Source organism: Rhizopus delemar, genomic scaffold (genome assembly GCF_000149305.1).
Source record: "Rhizopus delemar RA 99-880 supercont3.1 genomic scaffold, whole genome shotgun sequence".
Classification (NCBI taxonomy): Eukaryota; Fungi; Mucoromycota; class Mucoromycetes; order Mucorales; family Rhizopodaceae; genus Rhizopus; species Rhizopus delemar.
In genome coordinates, this window is record NW_027137827.1 from 4,744,153 (window position 1) to 4,760,620 (window position 16,468).

At 34.5% G+C, this 16,468-nt stretch overlaps 3 protein-coding genes across 3 annotated transcripts; 1 reads left to right on the plus strand and 2 right to left on the minus strand.

The window, feature by feature from the left end:
• Positions 1 to 25: 25 nt before the first annotated feature.
• On the minus strand, positions 26 to 2,805 carry RO3G_01835 (uncharacterized protein; the record flags this gene model as incomplete). Its single annotated transcript, XM_067656426.1, has 2 exons — positions 26 to 942; positions 993 to 2,805. The coding sequence occupies 2 exons, from the start codon at positions 2,803 to 2,805 to the stop codon at positions 26 to 28; spliced, it is 2,730 nt and encodes a 909-aa protein (XP_067512527.1).
• A 6,787-nt stretch (positions 2,806 to 9,592) lies between these two features.
• On the plus strand, positions 9,593 to 11,024 carry RO3G_01836 (uncharacterized protein; the record flags this gene model as incomplete). Its single annotated transcript, XM_067656427.1, has 5 exons — positions 9,593 to 10,075; positions 10,139 to 10,254; positions 10,308 to 10,371; positions 10,429 to 10,606; positions 10,654 to 11,024. 5 exons carry the CDS (start codon positions 9,593 to 9,595, stop codon positions 11,022 to 11,024), a joined length of 1,212 nt encoding a protein of 403 aa, XP_067512528.1.
• A 3,446-nt stretch (positions 11,025 to 14,470) lies between these two features.
• Positions 14,471 to 15,218, minus strand: RO3G_01837 (uncharacterized protein; the record flags this gene model as incomplete). Its single annotated transcript, XM_067656428.1, has 4 exons — positions 14,471 to 14,554; positions 14,745 to 14,907; positions 14,966 to 15,095; positions 15,143 to 15,218. 4 exons carry the CDS (start codon positions 15,216 to 15,218, stop codon positions 14,471 to 14,473), a joined length of 453 nt encoding a protein of 150 aa, XP_067512529.1.
• Between the last annotated feature and the right edge of the window lie 1,250 nt (positions 15,219 to 16,468).

The window sequence follows — 16,468 nt, forward strand, 5'->3', positions numbered from 1 at the left end:
ATTCAAACCATTCTTGTTTATTATATTAGAAAAGCCAGTTGCCAACAACATTACGCACGATATCTCTTTTTCGTTTTCCACCTTCACCATGCTCACCTGATCCACCGGCCAGGAGATCACCAAAGCCCCACTGTTTAGAGGCATTTTGTAGCAAACCTTGCCATTTCGTAGATTGCTGTGTCTCTGCCTCATAGCGGTCCGCGTCTAGTTGAGCTAAGTCAATCTGACTAGGTTTTGTTGCATCCAGTTCTCGCCAGACAGCCAACACGTCTCGAATGTTTTCCACCGGACTCAATGTCATGGCCATAGACAGCACATCTAGTCTTCGATTGATGTCTTCAAATGTATGAAGCTTGCCTAGATTGAAACATATTTGCCATGCTGCTTGATCTACTTGATCATTGTAAGCCTTTGGCTTCTTGGATGGTTTATTTTGCGCCATATCAACTGCTATTTGACAAAGTCGGTAAGACTGTAAATAATCTTCTTCGACAAGAGCCGTGCTAGCAAGAATCGACAGAGTTTTTACTTTAGCAAGTACATCATCTTCATCATAGCCCAAACGACGTACGAGATGCAGGACCTTTTCATGGTTATTGTAAACATCTCGTCTTGTATTCATCAATTTAGAGACAAATTCGAGACGATCTTCCGATTGACGCACCTGGATAGGCATCAAAGGGATACCGGGTTGGTGCTGTACGTTAAATTCAGTGATGATAATATGGGTTGCCTCAATCAAGTCCATCTCCTTCTTAATTTCGGTCGTGGGCGGTAATATCTTTAAACATTCCCAGGCCTGTTTTAGACTCCCAGAGTCCATATCTCCTGATGTTGCATTGTCAAAGAATTCACGTTCAGCATCTATTACTAACTTTTCAGCCTTGGTTATATCAATCAATTTATTTCCTCCCAAAATTAATTCTTTGGCAAGCTTAAATCCTACAAATAGTGGGTATTAGCTAACAACGAGTTTGGGCTGTGTGACTTACGAGCACATCTCAATAAAGAACTAAAAAATATTTCCAAAACAATGGCTGAATCCAATTTGCCAAAAATGCCTTGTCCATTATCACGCAATCGAATCATGTCATCAAGCAATTCACGCCAATCATCGTCACGATCGAACCTTGCACCGCCTGTTTCTACACCACCAGCAGCTTGAGAGGCCATACGTATACAAAGTTGTTGTTGTGATTTCACCGATTGTTCTTCAAGATACCAGCGGAGAGGCACATGCGCGTGATATCTAGCCAGGACCTCAGCCGAACTGAGGTGTTTCTGAAGTGTATCCATCATTTTGGTGAGTCCAAAGGGGCCGACGCTCTGAAGTGCCGAAAAGACGCCCAGAGGCGTGCTTGCATAAGGTAAGATGGTTGCCATTTCTGTCGTTTCATTTTCTTGTTGAGGGGTATTATCGGGAAATATGGGAAGACACTCGAATAGACGAACAAGGTTATCCATGTCAGAACCATCGCTAGAGTACATGATTGCAAGTACAAGCCGTGAAAGATCAAGATCATCCTTAATAATACGGTCCTCTGTTGCCATCGTTGGCTTCGAATGCTCACATACCAGGCAACACCAATCGAGATGATCATCTACTACGCGTGTATCTAGTAACCAACGATGCAGCAAAAATTCAGGCTTTTCTTCGTCCTCATCTTCATCGATCACCTTTCTATTTTTGGATACCTCAAGCCAAGGTAAAGCTAAATGAAGCATGTCATCCACAACTGTATTTGAATTGGTAGTTTGTAGCAATCCCTCCAGAATTTCATAATTAGACATTTGCCGAAACTTTTCTAAATCTACATATCTTTCGTGATCATTTGAACAGTAAATATACTTGCACAGCCAATCATATTCTGAAAGCTTTTCTTCAATATGAGTGACGCCCATCACTTGAGCGTATCGAATGATCTCCAATGCATTACTACTCAAACCAATCGCGTCTGCTGCTTGAGCCCGTTCCATATACCAATTTGCAATCACCTCAGAGGATGCTGGATATGCTGTCGCCTGAATACCGTCTTGAAGCCTTGCTGCGTAGGCTGCCTCCTCTGGCACGTCCAGACGGATGAGATCCTGTACCCAATCCTGTTCTACCACATCCAACTCGGCTCGCCAGGGCTCTTCCAACCAACGGTCCTCGCGATCATGTGTGACATGAGGCAAATCAAATTGACTAGGATCTGATGTCTCTGGTATTTGCGAGAGAATAAAGAGTCGATAGGGCAAGAGTTGTCGACCGTGATGCAAAAAGAGAGCATCCAGTAAAGTGTTGTTTTCGTTCCGGGCAGATTCAATAGCAAGTGCAATCAGGTTACAATCTCTAAACTGGCTGTAGGCTTCTGCAAATGATGGTGCTGTTTCACTTAGGCTTGGCCATAATTTCGTCATGGTTTCTAAGCGATCCGAATATTGTAAGAAATATTGTCTTGTCCTTAACCACGTCTTTTCTTGTGATGTAGGTTGATAATGCGGATTGAGTTGTGCGATGATGCTCTTGGTCTGTTTCATGATGCGCTCTTGACCTAATTGAATGAGCTCTCTTTGTACCTGTGGCTGATTGGTAAGTGTCTCTAAGCACTGTATGATTACCCATGCATCGTCCTTGATAAGTGGAAGAAATTCAAGATGACTGGATTCAATATGAGGTTCTTTTTCTTTTCGGAAATGTGTCCACTGGGTTTTGTATACTACATCTTTGTCAAGATCTAATTCAGTAGCAAGATCTAAAGCTGCTTGGTAGTTTCTTTGCTTTAAGTGTATAAGCAAATCTCTAATTGAAGGTTGCTCCATTTTATATCTTTTTTGTTGAAAAAAAAAGATGTAAGAGAGAGTGTGTAAAGCGGTTGTTAAATTATTTTATGTTATACCTTTTATGCTTATAGCAAGTGAAGAGTATTATATAGGTTTGGTTTTAGATGCTGAGCCTACAGTGGACCTGTTCATTCCTTTGGATGGAGAAAGGTATTTTTTTTATTGCACTCTTTTGAAAAGATAGACATACAATATCTCAAAAGTGTATGCACCTCATGCTCCCTTCATAAAACATTTCCATTATATCTCAAAACTGAAAAGCAAAGTTCTTGTTTTTTTAGGCAGTATTAATCAAGAGCTCCATCAATTAATTAGGGTATAATGTTAGCAAAAGAAAACTTCAAGTCAAGTAAATAGGCAACACAACAATGTTATTAAAATTGACAGTCAAATTTTTTGTAGATTAAACATGATTAAGAAAAGAGTATGGTAAACCATTTCCTAAATCCAGCTAAAATTGGCAGCTTGAATAATGTTACGAATTTCAACTGCATGTAGTATATAAGCTTGAAAGATTCAACAATCCATACAAAAATTGGAATTAATAGCGAAGATAATTCTATAATAAAACATGTTAAGTTTGTCAGCAGAATTAGTCTGAGCATTGAGAACAGAAAGCTTGAAGATGGCTGTCACCTAAATCTACAAGAATGCAGTTAAAGCTATCTATTGCCCTGATAATGAAAAGATATTCATACTATTATGCTGTAATAAGATCCTAAATTTTTTATAGGGTAATACATGTTCTTGGCATTTAAGCTAGTGGGTTTGCTTAACAAGATGCAAGACATAAATATTTCTTTTTTTCTTGCTCTGAATAAGTCTATTATCTCCAAATTCTTGACCAAATACAGTGAGTTTTTTCTTTCTAGCTGAGATTGAAGTTAAAAAGTAAAAATGTAGCGGCATAATAACATAAATAAATTCCTTTAGTAAAGCGGCTTGATTAAAGGGGAACATACTCTCCCCTGTCTATCGTCTTTAAAAGTAGATGTGAGCTTAGAAAGACAAACTGGCTCAAAAATGCCACCTACTGCATAAAATATCACATGTTTTTCCCATGGCAATCGTCACGTATGAAGTTGAAAAAAAGCAGTCAAAGCCTTATCTGAAAAGTATAAATAAGATCGCTATTCTGACCTTTTTGTTCCCTTTGTAACTAATCACTAACCACTAACCTTACTTTAAAGGTTTGTGTCATAAAATATATTATATATTTGTATAACAGATTTATGGTATTGTTTTGTGGCTTGGTTTATGGTTTGTTTTTGGTTTGGCTCGTGGATCAAAAACCTTTCAAATTACTGGATGCTGCAGCTGAAGGTGAGGAGAAAGAATGTTTTCATCCTGCCTGAAAGGGACGCCTAGATGGTGGGAGTTTTTTTACCAAAAACTGTCGTGGAGCAGACTAGTTTTTAAAATTTGTCTTGGCCAGGCAAATTATTTTTTAAATCCCAATGCAAATGAAAAAAAAAAAAAAAAAAAAAAAAAAAACTTGTGCTTTGAATAAAAGATAAATCTTTAACAATGCAATAGTTGCCGAATATTCATGCTTTTGTGAGTATTCAGAGAGAGGAATGCTTGCATTTATTTTATCATCGACTGCACAAGTCCATGAGATTTTCTTTGTCTTATTGCCTCTAAAGATACCATTCAGTTCATTTTCACAACTTTAGATTATATACCAAGTACATAGGGCTTTGTTACTTTTTAGAAATACTTTTTAGAAAGCATTCATCAGTTATATCATTTATAAATATAGGAGGCAAACTAAGGATATTTCAGGACATGAACATTGCCTTTTTTTTTTTTTTTTTTTCTCTGTTGGCTACAACCAGAGATGCAATTAGGTCTCACTATCAAAGTAAGAAATATTGTATATTGCAGTCAATAGCACTTTGAACTGTGGTATACATGTTATATCAACAATAAAACTCTCACTTTTAGTTTTGATATCGTCTGAAATGCTCTTGTGGATAAAAATAAGTAAATTTTACAATAAATGAACCATTATATTTATAGTTTTCTCCTTTTTTTTTTCTTTACTTTCTTTCTGTCTTCTTACTCTTAACTGGCTCTAAAGCAAAATCCTATTATTTCAAAAATGCAACGTCTTTACTGAATAAGTGAATTGTTGTTAATAAATGCAGTTATTCAATGCTCTGAACAATTAAGCTGTCATATATATAATACGTAGTGTTTACTTCTTATGACGACCTTTAATAAAGGAGCAAAATGCATATAAAGGAACTTGTTCCAAATTTCCCGCCTATTCCACATGTAGCATGTACTAATACATTGTGGCTGTTCATTACTCATTCAGAACGGCCAGGCTGAGAAAATGGTATACAGAGACTTTTGCAGGAATATTTTCAAAAGATTCATTTTTTTTATCGGCGTTTTACTTGTACTCTTGATGCAATCTTTTTTTTTTTTTTTCTCACTGAAAACTCCATATTTGTCCTCAGTGGTCTCAGCGTAGGAACATATTGACTGAATGAAAGTAAAGGTAAAAATTTTAATTAAAATGATGCCAAAAGTATTTAAAAAACAGCTTTAATATAAAAGCTAATGGATTTAATTTGGTTGATTCCATTTCTAATGTGCTATTGTATACTCGAGTATTCAGACCTAATATGTAAGATGGAAGCCTTACATTATGATACAGGCTCTGTTGCACGAATAGTTCCTTGATGGAACTAAAAGCCTTGATATTGTGCTCTTTGATTAGAGGAGATATGCTTTTCTTAAGTGAGGACTCGGATAGCTTGTGTCATTGTTGGTGCCTATCATGCTATATGTGTGACATGAGCTTTGCTGGGAAAGTGTTTGTAGGTAACATAAAAGATCGAAAGAGAGATTGAGCTTGGGATATATTTATACGCTCTTCCATTGTTGATAAACGCGACATATGACGCATGGTTTTGGCAAAGGCCCTTTTAGATGTACCCTATATTCATCGTAAGCATTTATTTTGGTCTTCTTCTACTACTTTGATTTGGAAAGCAGTGGGTTGATTGAAAAACACTATGTACAAAAATAAAACTATCGGGCATAAATGAACGTCCTCTTTACTAAATATATCACTGAGTACGAATCATGCACTTAATTTCATCTTCATCCGGAAGCATCGGAATTACAGGTGATACAATTTCTCTAATATATCATCAGATACAAAGACAATAAGTGGGGAGCTGTGGATAAAAATAAAAAAAAAAAATATGGAATGATAAAATCATACGTTGTTTTCCCCCTCTTTTTAAAGAGATAAAAAATGCAGAAAAACAGAGGCAAAAAAAAAGAATAGTAAAACAAGATGAAGCGGACATGATTGAGCCGAAATAATAACTTCTACATCACCGAATTGTTTATGTTAAAAGTCAGATATTATTTATTGTCAAACCATTAATTCAGTAAAAAAGTACTGAGCTGATAGATGTCATAACAAAAAAAAAAGATTTATGAACTCATACAACATGCAATAGACAGTGTCCATTGATTTGAAAATAACTCTGAGTTAAAAAAAACATTCGTTGATAATAGAAATGGAATACAAGGCTAAACTATAAAAAAGTGGGGTAATAATAATAAACACAAAGAAAAAGAAGATAAGAAAATAACTTGCACATAAGCGAAAATATCAAGCATTTAATAATACTTTTTTTCTTCTTGAAAACCAGAGGCAACAGAACCAAATTACATTCAATGACCTTAAGTATTTAAATTCTTCAAGAGATACCGGACGGGGAGTCATAATTGTCTATATTATGTGAATAGAGTACACATGCGCTTTTTTCATTGATTGTAAGCTCGAGTTCGGGAATTTACATGCTATGCTCTTTAGGAAGTCAGTTATACTTTGATGTGTGTATTTTTTACGGAGTCTTCAAGAGTATGGCCGATATTTGTAGAACGGCTCAAATTTGTAAATTGAATCAAAATCCTTGTCTACTTTATACAATGCATTAGTATTATGTCATGTGAGATCACTCAAAAACTCTTAGATAACTTGCACTGTATATCGTATATAACACTTTGTACCGTGTATTATAACAGCCCACACAATTTATACCATACTACCTCGGACCTTAGATCACATTGTTATATTTCAAGACGTAGTTTGTATTGAATGGACTCCCTCTCATCCTTATACAATAAAGAGATCCAAGAGACTCGTCGATTGTTTGCATTTATATCGGCATTATTAATGGAGAGACTTAATATGCCCGTTCCATATATGGCTTACTCGGAAGATGCAATGACAAGATTGGTCAAATCCTTATTTGTTCCAATGCTATCGAATAAATTACATTCTTTTTTTTTGAGGTACAAAGAATATCGTGCTGGCTGACTCCTTGTACTTTCTTTCTCACATAAAACTGTCTTTAGATAAATACATTACTGATGTTTATATTACTTACCATTTGAAAGACATCAAACCAGTAATCTTGCCAAAGTAATTTAGAAGCACAACTACAATTTCTAAAAGCACTATCCTTTCATCAGTAATATGCGTTGATGAGGCTCTTAAAGTGTTTATAACAAGGTCGATTATGCAAAATTTCAAAAAATGGTTGAAGCCTGAAGCATCAAAATCCATTACTGAAAAACTCTATAAAAATCTTTCCAATTCAATTGTCATCAAATCAAAAAATTCACTGACACTATTTTATATATATTTTCACTCTTTGTGGTTCCTTTGCAAAACATGACGCTCTTTGAATTATATAATTTTGTTATTAAATCACTTTATCTTAGGCTTTTCTCTTTTGAGGGAACTAAATACACCGTCGAATAGCCTGTGTCTTGTCACATTGATATTTACTCAAAGAGAACATAATCATTAATGGTACTTGAAATATTCCACATACTACAATTTGACACTATTAAATATTCTGGAAGTTCGAGGACTGCACACGCGTTTCACTATCAACTGTTGGTTTTTTAAGGCTCTGTGCACTTGGGTTTACGTGAGTTTGTCATAAAATAATTTAATTCTATTTTGGATTCTTCTATGTCCAACCATATATTCTAGTCTGTTTGAACTGAATCATTTTTACCATTTTACATATTCTCGTACTAGGCTTACACATGATCAACTTCTTGTGAACTGGCTCTCAAAGTGTTCCCATCCATGTGCTGTTCCGCTGATCCTTTTTTAACCCTTGATCCAAAAAGTATTTTTTTTTTTTTTACTTCTGGGATGGATCTGTTTTCGAATTCGTCATGACAGTAGGTATGACAAAAGAAGAAGCAATACATCATAACCCTTGGTGTTTTGCATGTCCCTAATGTTTTTGATAGGAACCCTTTTAAGTATACTGTTTTATTCCTTGTTTATAAATTAGGTAATATTTTTCATCGTTTCGGTCAATTGTTTTGAACACTTTAACTATTCTTACTTGTCAAAAGTTTGACTAATTTGTTAAATATTTCTGTTAAGTCAACTTGTTGACGAACATAAAAATTATCTCATCCATTCCTTTGATGAGAATCCTTTTGCAACCATGTCAAACGCCACTAATGGCTTGGCGAAAGCACTCGAGGGGTTCAGTCTTAAGGCTTTCGTTGTTGGCAAGCTCATTTCAAAGAAATCCAACTTTATAGAAACCTACTAGGCATCTTGCTGCCAAAGACGATAATCAGAGGAAGAAAGTTTGGTTTGATAGATGAAAGAAATAGTAAAACAGACATGGACTTCCTTAACAACTGTGTATCTGTTGATGAGTTTAGACTTAATATCAATATGATATCACATAGTGCTCACTTCCTTTGTGAAACTCCAGCTGTAGTTACCATACCATCATGTAAAGCCACATGCCATGACATCCTTGGTACTGTTCTTGCAATAGGTGTTGTAATCATCAAAGTGAGAATTCTACAAACTTTCAAAAGAGCGAGATCATTGGAGCACTTAAAAAAGAAAATGACGACGATAAAGTCAGCTTCTAAAGGAACTAAAGTTGACCATAATCTTGTATTTATTTCGAAAACACTTGGCTGTATGGATAAGGTATCCAAATGAGGACTTTATACTGTCGTGTATGATTATCTATTGTATAATACTGGAGATTTAGCTGTTGACTGTGACCATAAATACGTGCATCCTCTTCCTTGCTCTCCAAAATTAATTCTAGAGGAAGATGTACAGGATTTCAGAAAGAGAAAGACTTGATAGAAGTCCCGACTTATCATCTAAAGACTTTTATTCAGCATTCATTTAACACCGTTAGATATATTTAAGTAGTGATACTATCTAGCATAGTCTGTCTTTTAATAAATAATACAAGTCATTTTGATGTGTATGAAAGTAGACGCATGTAGAAAGAGAAGAATATAATCCGTAATTTAAATACGTCAAAACTATAATTTGAATATCAAACTCCGCAAATTAGCACCATGATCATTGTATTGTTGGTTATCTCTTCTGGTGTAAATGCGGAAGGCGTGATTTTGCAAGGAAAAAAAAAAAAAAAAAAAAAGATGCGGAAGGCGGTGATTGTAAAATATGATCAAAAGATTTTTGTTTGTACCTGTAACTATAATGTATTACACAAGAAAGAAAGAAAATTATTATTACTTTCCTTTTTAAATAACATTTGTTTTTTTTTGTTTTTTTTTTTTTTTTCCTCTTTTTTTTTTTTTCTTTTCTTCTTTTTTTTTTATAATTTATTACATGTTTGCTAAAGAAAGGCCGTTACCAAAGGCTTTAAATATCGTACGTCCCTCGCCCCCGCTTTATTTCAGCCAGCAAGATTCTTGTTCTATGGCATCTTCACCTTCTGAAATCTCTACTATTTCAAACTTTTCTACATTTTCCAACAGTCGACCACAACCAACTATATTTAACCCTGCATCCCTTTTTCAAAATAATTTAAATAACTTTAAATCATCAGTGAATACAGTTGGTGTAAATCCTCATCGATTCTTACAAAGACCAAGAAGTAACTCAACTGTATCAAGATCAACTTTCTTTACAGCTTTCTCTGATTACAGTAATGTAAATGCTGATGATGATGATGATGATGATGATGATTATGATGAATTAGATAGTATAGATGGTATGACTGATGAAGAAGAAGAGGAAGAGGACGATGAAGAGGAAGACGAAGAAGAGGAAGAAGAGGAAGAGAATATCAAAATAGTAGCCAAAGTAAGGCACGGAACTATAATGAATGGAAAGGGAGAATTTGTTAACAAGGGAAGCAAGAATGATCACTGGTTGGACGAAGCAAGAGCAAATCGAAAGGTAAACAAATATAGCCCATTTGCTTAGTGTGTGTACATTGAACGTTTGTGTATTGCAAAATAGATTGCTGATCTTGAAATAGAAAACCAAACGTTGTTGTCATTGAACACAACTCTTGAATCCAAGTTAAAACAGCAAGCATTGCAAATAAGTGAACTGGAAAAGAGATTGCAGCAAGTGTAAGTAAGCATGATATTATTCTTTCAAACTTGTAATTAATATATTATTTTAGTAATGAGCCGCCTCTGACACCCATATCTGATAAGCAAGTGGATGACGAAGATGATCAAAATGAAGTAATAACAAAGAAGGTTATTATCCTTTATTTATTCTCTAAAATAATATTTCGTTAGTCTGTTTTCTCATTTAAAAGCATTGAAGAAGACGAAGAAGAAAGTGATAGGATATTTCAACGTGTAAAATTAGCAGTAGAACACTTGATTGAACAAGCAGAAATCGCATTAATTGAGAAATCGAAACAATCCGGAAAAGTGTTGCAACAACAAGATCATCATTTAAAGGAAGATGAAGGTACATATACCCTTGTTCAATCACCAAATCACTCATGCTTTAGTTAGAAACTTTACGCAAACTCTCCATTCGTTCTTCTTCTCCAATCGAGATGAAGAAAAGAAGTACAGCAAGACGTGTATCAGATACGTCCGCAGTAAAACCATCACCAAGACCCTCTAGTGTAAAGATGACTAGAAACTTATCTCGTCAATCATCACCGCCCATCTTGCAACGTTCTATTTCTCCTTCTCTACAACGTGCTGCTTCTCCATCTCTTCAACGCTCTACTTCATCTTTACAGCGCGCTGCCTCTCCATCTCTTCAACGCTCTGCTTCTCCTTCTTTACAACGCTCTACTTCTCCATCTACACAGCAAAGGCCTTCATCTAGACTTAGTACTCACAAGCAAGATTCTGGAAAGCCAAAGTGGCATTAATTTTATTTCAGCTCTAGTATACACACACACACACGAATATGCCCCATTTCTATGATAACCCATTTTTCTATGCTTTCTTCTTTTTTCGCTTCTCTCCTTATACCCTTCATTTTTTGAACTTCATTTCTAACGAACCCTATGAAAAAATAATATCAATACCCTCATTTCATTTAACAGGCGCACACAAAAGCGCCTTTCTTTTCTGTTCACTCCCTTGTCATTAATATAGTGTGTAATACAAGAAATTAAAAAGTGTAAATAAACAGGCACAACCTTTTCACCGTTTCTATTTATTTGTTTTTACGTTGGTCAGTTCTTTAATTTACAATGATCATCCACTTTGAAAAAGCCTCTATGGGTTTAAGGATTAAGAATTGGATAAATTAGATACGATTTGAGATTTTTTGTATCATTTTGATGCGACGACATGGTCCATAAGCAATATTTTCATTGAAGAGACCTTTTGTTTGGCATAGTCCCTTGAATGCTTATGAGTCTCCCTGGATTGATCTTCATATGAGTGGAGCTGAATATGAAATTGCTAAGCCCATGTCTTGAAGTTATCACCATGTTGTGCGATGTTTAGAAAGCAATTGATGGAGAGAAAAGCAAAGCAAAAGGATACTCTGAAGAAGTTTACGCTCAATCACTGAAAAATAAGATATTTAATTCGATTGGCCGACTACAAACGATATTTCAAATAGCTGAAAACTCCACTTTTTCCAATTATTTACTTGAATCAATGCACTTTTAATATATATAATCGGCTAAGCATAAAGAACCAAAACAACTTGTGGTTGAGCATAAAACCCCTCTGCTCATTCTTTTTTGTTCACCAGATAACAAAAAAAAAAAAAACCACCTATGTTGATGCCTGAGGATAAAAAGTAGCCATAAAATGATATAACAGTAGTAATGCAATGAACAACAAGTGACTGACAATATTTGTCAGTACAGTTTGTTTATCCAAAGAACATTCTTTCCTTTCTTTTTCTTTTTGTTCTCTTTTTAGTTAACAAAATAATGTCTTTACCAATCATATAGGGTTGCGTTAGTGAAAACATAGCGCTATCAGGACAATAGCTTAAGTAGAGCTTAAAACTTTGTTAAGAAATACTAGATAATCCAGCCATTGTCAAGAAGTTGCTGCGTCTGCCTGGTAGTATCAAATTTTCCGCGTTTTTTTATCACGGTAATTTATTACAGGTAAATAGCACCATCAATGCCTAGACTTTAGACCAGAATTTAGACTGTGCATTTCGGAAGTCCCTTTTTTTTTGGGAACATAAACAGGTTATATAGTCAATAGTTTGTTATTCCATTTGGAATTATGACAGGACGATAAATGAAAGATAAAGAAAAATTATAAAAGGTATTTGTATACATTAATAATAATAAAAAAGAATAGCTCGCATGCAAGGCATTCTAGTCTAAGGAGGACGATCTCTTAACAAATTAGTATATATAGTCAACAGTTTGTATCACTTGCTGAATGTTTATAAAGTTCGGATCGCCATACAAAACCATTAAGGGAAATTAATTAGTTTTTTGTACGATATCAGTAAACATTGCTCAATTGTATTGTATTAAACGAATTACTAGCACAGACGCTTTGTCTGAACTAAATTATGATTGATGAAAAGAATTTTTTTTTCCAAAGCACCGTCATCATCTTTGGGATTGGTTTAGGCTACTTGAGAACACACGTGTTTTTTAAACTAAATGAAATTTACAAATGCTTAAATATAGTGAACTATTCGAGCGTTCACCAGCCTAAACTTACCAAAGGCTGCCAATGTCTAACGAATAATTGCCGAATGCTCAAGATTTTTGGTGAACTGAACATTGAGATAAGATGTCTCACAAAACATTCACATGACAGTCAGATCAAACCTCTGATGACGCATTGCTTATATATTATGTTCGACTTCTTAGGACTCTCATGTTTTCTAAGAGAGATTTAATATATTTTAAATTCTATAGGGAAAAAAAAATAAGTATTTGAGTTACAAGATCCTTTTGAATTTGAATAGATTGTCTGTTATGGGATGAGTAATCTAATCCAAAACAAACATGATTAACGTTTACACACTGCTCGGATTCACTGATGTTGGTAAAAAAAATTAGAAAGCGACAGCAGAATGCATTATTAGTTGAGAATATTCAGGGATATACATACATAGATAATAGCACATCAGTAGCTCTATTACGAAGATAATCTTTGTTATCTTGCTTATGGCAATAGAAAAAAGCCTATTTCTTCTTGTCAATTGTCTAGTTTTGTTACAGTAAAAATGAATGTGTTTAAATCAGCATGAACCAAGGAAACCAAAAGGATATCTCATTAAAGTATCTGCAAAGATTATGCTTTCGAATACTTCTTCATGCAACAAAGCATAATTATCAAAAGTGAGAAAAGAAAATGAATTCAATAAGTGGAGGAGTGAAAGATGATCTAGGAATGACCAATTTGCTGTGCAATCATCTTGGGAGATCAATTATAAAACTTCAAATGCGAAATATATTGTATTCGTCTATATCTTGAAGCTTTTTAAACTGGTTGCAGTCGTTCATGTTCTTATTATCGACACTATTGTAACTTATTCAAATAGAATTACTGTCTACCGAAAAGGATCTCGTCATGAAGAGCTTGTCTAACGAAAACATCACAAACATTAGGAAACGGCACGCTGTGCATGCAGAAAGATTCAATGTGCAATTTCAGAAGAAGTCAGAATCGAGGATGTTCCAGATTTGTTCAAGCTCAGGTGTGTACAAAATCTTTAAAATCAGCAAAGAAGAAATCAACCTGATTGTTGATGGTACTCACCTGTTTTTACAGTATTCAACAACTCTAATAACCGATACAAAAGGCTCATGGAGTATTTGTTTAGATCCACAGGGATCCTTCATCAATTAGTAGGCCTATGTAAACCAAGGGACATATCACCTGCCCTCCACTGAGCAACCACTGACATAGGCAATACACCTATCCAATTTTGTACAACACGCCAACTCAATCTCAAATACAAAATTTTAACTCTTGTTTATAAAGCAATCAAGTTAACCGAAATGGCAGCAAAGCTGTCGAATTTTGAGAAAGAAATGTAAATAATATGACTAAAGTTGTTGTGATAAGGTACTAACCTTGATCTTACCAATAAGCTATCAGCTTCCGTTTTTTTATTCTATAAACATAGTGCTTTATGCAAACATGTTATGAATGGCAATATCAGCAAGTTATATGTCTATCTCCTTACAAAGGAACATAGAGTGATTCTAAGATCAAACTGGTAATTATATATCCGACAGCCATGCAGCACCCCCGTTATTATCAAACGATAATGAACGGTATGGCAAATAAATATAGTGTACCTCAATATCATTTATTTGTGATAAAGTATGTGCGTGATGGAGAAAAAGAAAGAGAGATGGGGTATCGTTCGTTACGCACTCAAAAGTGGTGTACGTTCATTAGGTCTTGATTTATCATTTGGCTTTTGGCAAGTATCAAATTTACAAATAGGGCACTATTATAAGCAGGGTTAGTTGAATGCTTTATACTATCTTTGAATCACTTGCGTATTTTTTGTGTGATGTGAGCCATGCATCAACACATTTAGCATGGAATTCATGTTTACAAGGTAAAACCCTCAGCTGTTCACCGTCTGAATAGTCCTCTAGACAAATAGCACAATCCATATGATCTGTATCAATTACCTTCTCTCTTCTAAAAATGTAAGTAGGTAGCTTGGCAACGAATTGACTGGGTGCCATATCATTCTGCTTGTGCTGACGTTGTCGTAGTTGCCAAGTTAAGTAAATAAAGAACATCATAACAGCAGGTGATAAGACGACAATTAGTAACATGTCTAACAGCGGCCTAGACATCAAAAGGAATATGTGAGTGGGCATTACACATTTTGTATACAAACACATACCAAGCCAATAGATCATCACCTGCGATTTCAATTAAAAGAGAATTATTCTTGTACGCTAACAAATTTAATAATGACCTGTATTGATATTGTGCTACGAATACACTTGGAATATGAATATTTGAAGTATCACCTATTGACTATAAGTATAAAAAGCAACATAGCACGCTTTACTATTACCTGGTGCATACATCGTCACCCATCCATTAAAATGTCTATCTCCTACAACAACAGCAATCGCCCCACTTTCTTGCATCGCCTGTACCTTTTGTAAAAATGAGCACTGACCTCTTTCTAAGACTGCGATCCAATTTTTTTGAGTAATATTTTTCACAGCAGAGCACCCATACATGTCATTTAATGGTGCTGATAAATAGCCAGTAATAATTTGATCGATTCTAGGACCAAATGCTGCTAAACGATCTACCAGGGTATCGTTGGTTTCCTATTTAAGATGCATTAATACGCAAAGAAAAAGAACAAGTTGAATATTCATACGAGTATTGTAATTGTTCCAAAGCATTGTTGCAATGTCGACAAGAAAAGTAAAAAATAAAAAAGGAATCTCATAAAGTGGTTTTCAAAAGAAGCAAGGGAAAGAAACAAAACAAAAAAAAAAAAAAAAAAAAAAAAAAAGATAAAAAAATTGATATTAAACTTTTTTTAAGTGACAAAATCTGGTGATTTGGCATAAACATCTACTTTATTATTATTATTGTTTAGAAACCATTCATTTTAACTTAAATAAGTTACAGAATTTTCCCTTTCTCTCTTTCTGTCTCTTTTTATAACATACATAAAATAGTTGATTTTCATACTGTTGATGAGCTTCTTTATATTTAAAAAAACAAGATTCATGCGGAATTTTTTTTTTTTTTTATTTATAAAGGAAAACCTGGGAAATAAGTTGCAAGTTGTAAGATATTTCAATACAAGCACGCAAATATAATGCATAAGCATTTCTGTATATGACTTAGAGAACACTTATTTATCAGTTAAATAAAATTTGGCTCCAGAGTTATTTAGCGCATTTTATTAAGGCTCTTTTTTTTTTCTGTACCGAAATTTCAAAAATGAACCTAAAGTTGGTAAAAACTGGATTTCTAGTCTCTCTTTCAACCAGTTTAAAATATGATTCATTCGGAAAGGGTGATAAACAATCAGGTCATGAGAAAACACCACTTCGTTTTCTTTTTGTTATATAAGAAAAACAAATTATTTCTAAAGTAGCCTCTCTACTGTTTAGCTTCTATAGTGTATCAAATATTTCTCTTCATGGGTCTTTTGAAATGATAGTTCATTATTTAAAAGTGAATCTGCAACGGTCCGAGAAGATCCACTTGTCAGCCAATTAATATTTTGTGTTACATGATGCATCGCAGTATATACTCGATTTTTAGTGGTGGATGGATTTTAAACTGACAAAGTCTTTTTCTACAAAACTTGGCAATAGATGATGTTAAAGACAGAAAGATCTTTGTAGATGAAATAATAATCAAGTTATGA